General features: G+C 54.0%; 1 protein-coding gene across 7 annotated transcripts in view; it reads right to left on the bottom strand.

The window, feature by feature from the left end:
- The window catches only part of Lrrc8a (leucine rich repeat containing 8 VRAC subunit A), a 27,832-nt gene that overhangs the window by 4,888 nt on the left and 18,234 nt on the right, over window positions 1–4,710 (bottom strand). For all 7 annotated transcript variants that reach the window (XM_029472565.1, XM_021155908.2, XM_029472551.1 and 4 more), the window contains one exon: window positions 2,217–4,381. In XM_029472565.1, the coding sequence (XP_029328425.1) occupies window positions 2,217–4,373 (2,157 nt within the window). In that variant the 5' untranslated portion in view covers window positions 4,374–4,381. The remainder of the gene's footprint in view (window positions 1–2,216; window positions 4,382–4,710) is intronic.

The raw sequence follows: 4,710 nt of genomic DNA, 5'->3' as shown, positions 1-4,710 counted from the left end.
TCACAACCATCCGTAACGAGATCTGGCGCCCTCTTCTGGAGTGTCTGAAGACAGCTACAGTGTACTTACATATAATAAATAAATAAATAAATCTTAAAAAAAAAAATAAATAAGGACAAGTCTTCCAGGAGCCTCTAGGATGTAGCCTCCTCCAAGGCTCCTCAGCCTTCCTGACCAAGCCATCTAGAGCACTGTCATCTCTGAGCTCACACACCCAAGCTGCCCTTCCACCAGCCTTGCTGCAGGCCAGTCACAAGCTTTATCCACATCTGTTCTTTCACTGAAGCCCCACACATGAGCAGCCACATGCTCCAAGCCAACCTTACTTTTCACTCGAAAGGTCATGACAGATCCTTGTCTCTCCCCCTCTCCCTTCTCCTGGATGGTTACACCAAAGATCCCTCTTCATCCAGGAGCACAGTAAAAGTGACTGAAAGTTTCAGGACAATTCCCTGAGAGCCCAACACAGGATGCACAACTGATCATCCCTCTGAAGACCCACACCTTCTCTCAGGTCCTGGCTCATGGTGTAAGAAACCTGAGAACCCCACACTTCCTCCCAGACTCAGCTTCATTTCTGTCTCTAGCAGCCTTGTCCAGTTCAAGCCTTCCACCTCACCGCCCACCCGACTGTGGTCTCAAATCCATGAGAGCCCTGCCTGGCCTGTCTGCTAATTGGTCCAAGCACATTTTTCCCTAAAAAAGGCATCTGGGTGCTTGTAGGGGTGGAGACAGGATGTGACTAAGCAATGTGCTAAACAGGGTATCGGAGGGTCCCCTTCCTCTAGTACAGGACAACATGCCTCCGCCAGCTCCTTCCCTAAGGGGTGACCTCAGCCAATAGGCATGACACTAACAGGCAACCCTGGTATAAGAACCTGGGGGTGAGGGACAGGATAAGACAAGGCTGAAAGCTAGCCCACACCTTCCTGAGCCCAGCCCAGCACCTGGGGCACAGCAGGCACTTCAGGGTGTGCAATGGACAGTCTATCCAACTCCCTGAGGTAACCAGCCTCCAACACTATTTAGCACCCCCACCTCCCACCCCCACCCCCACTAAAGACAGGACTGGCCTGTGCCGTGCCTCCCAAACATTGTTTTTCTTCTTCAGGGACCTCCAACTCCTCTTTTCAGAGACTCCCACTCTAACAGAAACAACCTGAGTTGGACCATCATCCTTGAACATTCTCAAATGTACAGAAACCAAAACAAATAGAGACTGTTCCAATCCCGCTGACATGGAGGACCCAGGCTGGCCTACACTGAAGGGGCCCAGGGACAGCAGTTGGAAGCACATTTTGGGCCATGCAGAGCTGAATCTCCAGCTAGATCCATCCATTGTCCTCACACCTGAGGCTGCCAGAAAGAGCTGCTGGCAGCAGGAGTGTCACACCTGCTGCAGGCCACCACAACTCCCACTCAAGAGCCAGCAGTACCTGCTTACTTTAAGGACCGGATTAATGGAGGCACAGAGGTGGTGGCTGCTGGCACTCTAACTCTGTCTCCTGAGCCCTAACCTTAGGCTCCCCACCTTTTACAGGAAGACATCTGTAGGCCTTGAGGACAAGGGAACCTCCTAGGCAACATCCAGTGACTGCAGCTGGTTTCCCCTGACCACAAGCCACACAAGTGCTCTGCCCTCAGCCCGTCTAACTGCCCCATTGCCTCTTGGTGGAGGCTTTGCAGTCACACACAGAGCTGGTGCACAGGGGCCACCTACACTTCAAGGGTGTTGCTTTCCACAGTTTTGGCCCTCAATATCCTCTCCAGAAAAGCAGTGGGGATGAGCCCGCCCATCTAAGCCCGACTTTGTTCTTCACAACTCTGATGCAGAGAAGGGAGGGGCATGGCGATGTTGGAGCTACAGAGACCAGCAGGCTTCACCTCAGCCAGCATAGCCACCCACAGTTTCTCTTGCTGGGGACACACAGGCTGGTCTCTTGGCTCAAAATGTTGTTGGGAGACAGATCCCACAAACTCCAAGTTAAGACGTGCCTCCCACTACCCATTTTAAAAGAACCTTGGTGCTAGGATTCCTGTGTTTTATACACAACACTGATCTTCTGTGACAAAGACAGACTCAGCCCAGATTCTGACTTAGCAAACCTACAATGAGGCCTATGGGTCTGACTCCTGAACCCTCACTGTTTCTAGAACCCAGAGCATCAACTCTCCAGAGACACTAGGCCTCTGAGCATCCGTAGCAGGACACTCACCCTATTGGCTGTGACGGCCAGGTTCTGGAGGTTCTGCAGGAGGCCGATGTCGGCGGGGAGGAAGGTCAGGTTGTTGTGGCTGAGGTCCAGGTAGCGCAGCTTGCGGCAGTAGAAGAGCTGGGTGGGGATTTTCTCGATTTTGTTGCGGTTCAGGTAGAGGCGCTCGAGGTTGGTGAGGTTGCCGATCTGGATGGGGATGTAGGCAATGTGGTTGTACCACAGCTTAAGGCAGGTGAGGCGGTGCAGATGCTGGAAGCTGATGATCTCCTCAATGGTCTTGAGGTTGTTGTCCTTCAGGTCAATCTCCTGCAGGTTGTGGAGGCTAAAGATGGAGTGAGGGATGCGCTCCAGGTCACAGCGGATCAGCTCTAGCTCCGTCAGGTTAACCATCTTCTTGAGGCTGTTGAGGACAATGAGCTTGGTGCCCTCGTTGTTGATGGACAGCTTCTGCAGGTGCACGCCCACATCCGTGACCACCTGCGGCAGCTTGCTCAGGTTGCTCTTGAGCCGCAGCACCTTGAGGCGTTTGAGCTCCCGCAGCCCATCAATGACGATGTAGCGGTTGTTCTCTGCACTCAGGTTGCCTGTCAGGTGCAGCTCCTCTAGCGTCTTCAGGCTGTAGATCCACAGCGGGATCTCCTTGATGTCCGTGAACTTGATGTGCAGGGCCCGCAGGTTCTCCCGCAGGAAGGCCAGGGCAGGAGCCTCGATCTTGGCAGCTGTGTGGTACAGCCACAGCTCCTTGAGGCCAGTGAGCTGGGCAATGCTGGGCGGGATGGTCACATCAGGTATCAGCTCCAGCTTCAGGACCTCGAGCTCAACCAGGTCAAACACAGTGTCCGGGATGCCGCTGAGCATGAACAGGTGCAGCTCCAGCTTGTCTTGGGCGTTCTTGGTGAGGCGCTGGCGCAGCTTGTCCAACGTCCACTCGTTGTTGAGGTTCAGCTGGCGCAGCTTGTTTTCACTCACCTCAGACAGGAAGACGGCGAAGCGCTTTGAGTAGAGAGGGTCATACTGGTCGATGAGGTGCAACATGAAGGCAAAGTCGTTCTTGACGTCGGGGATGTCACTGTAGCTGCTCTCCTCTCGGATTGACTCGAACGAGTACTTCTTGAGGGAGCGCCGCAGCATCCACCACAGTGTGTACATGCAGATGAGGCCATAGAAGATGACCAAGCTGATATAGAAGGATGCCAAGATCTTGAAGAGCGTGGCCAGGGGGTGGGCACAGCGGTAGGTGCGGTAGCCTGTCAGGCTCTCGATGTCCACGGTGCAGTCCACGTCGAACTTGATGTTGTGCACATAGTAGACGGTGTAGCAGATGATGAGGGCGAACTTGATCACCTTGATGATGGTCTGCCGCATGTACAGGCGGTACACAATGTCTCCCTCCTCCACATGAGTCCGGAACTTCTTCACCTTCTCAAACAGTGCCTTCGCCTGCTCCCCTTCCTTCTTGTCCAGTACGCCCGTCTCTGATCGGTCCACAATGCCCTGCTCAATCCGTGACTTGGTCCGCTGCAGCATGGGCACAGTGGCCTCCACATCCTCGCTGACTGTAGATGACTTCTTGTCCATGGACCCGTTCATCTTGCTGAAGGCTGGCTTGGGGTCACTCTCCTCCACCACTGTCTCTGAAAGGGCCCGTGTGGTCCATGGTGAGTCGAAGCACTTGAGCAGGATAGACACAAAGTGTTCCAGCTTCGAACTGGTGCGTGGAAACTTGAACCAGAAGTTGCTACAGGCCAGGAAGATGAGGGTGTGCAGAAGCACGAGGTAGGGAAAGTACTTGGCAAACCAATGCAGGCGGTTCTCGTAGCACACCGCATCCACATAGTTGTACTGGTGCCGATCTAGGTCATATTTGATACCTGTGGGACCTGTGTCGGGAGTCGGCAGGACTGTGGAGTTGGGGTAAGTGGGCTCTGGGCTGGAGGCTGCCCAGCCCCGGAAGGAGTCATTGCAGGAGTCTTTGGTGACCCACTTACAAGGCAGGCAGATCATCTTGTCCTGGGTGACTTGCAGTGTCCCTCCAAAGACAGCAATCATCAGCATGACAATGGAGATGTAATCAGTGAACACGTCCCACCAGGGCTTCAGGATCCGGTACGCTGGCTGCGTGTCCGCAAAGTAGCGGAGCTCTGTCACCGGAATCATGGTTTAACCTGAAAGGGACCAGGAGAGGGGTTTATCACAAGGCAGGCAGTCTCTCAAGTCTGGACCCCAGGGATGAGGGAAGAATATAAGAATCCCACCAATGGCCAGAAATTCCATCCTATGAATTAGGTGTAGTGAGACACACATGCTTTAATCCCAGTACTCAGGAGGCAGAGGCAGCGTTCCGAGTGAGTTCCAGGCCAGCCTGGTCTGTATAGAGAGTAAGTTCAAGACCAGCCAGAAGCCGGGCGTGGTGGCGCACGCCTTTAATCCCAGCACTCGGGAGGCAGAGGCAGGCGGATTTCTGAGTTCGAGGCCAGCCTGGTCTACAAAGTGA

This window comes from Mus caroli, chromosome 2, assembly GCF_900094665.2.
Source record: "Mus caroli chromosome 2, CAROLI_EIJ_v1.1, whole genome shotgun sequence".
Classification (NCBI taxonomy): domain Eukaryota; kingdom Metazoa; phylum Chordata; class Mammalia; order Rodentia; family Muridae; genus Mus; species Mus caroli.
This window is presented reverse-complemented; position numbering and strand designations above follow the sequence as displayed.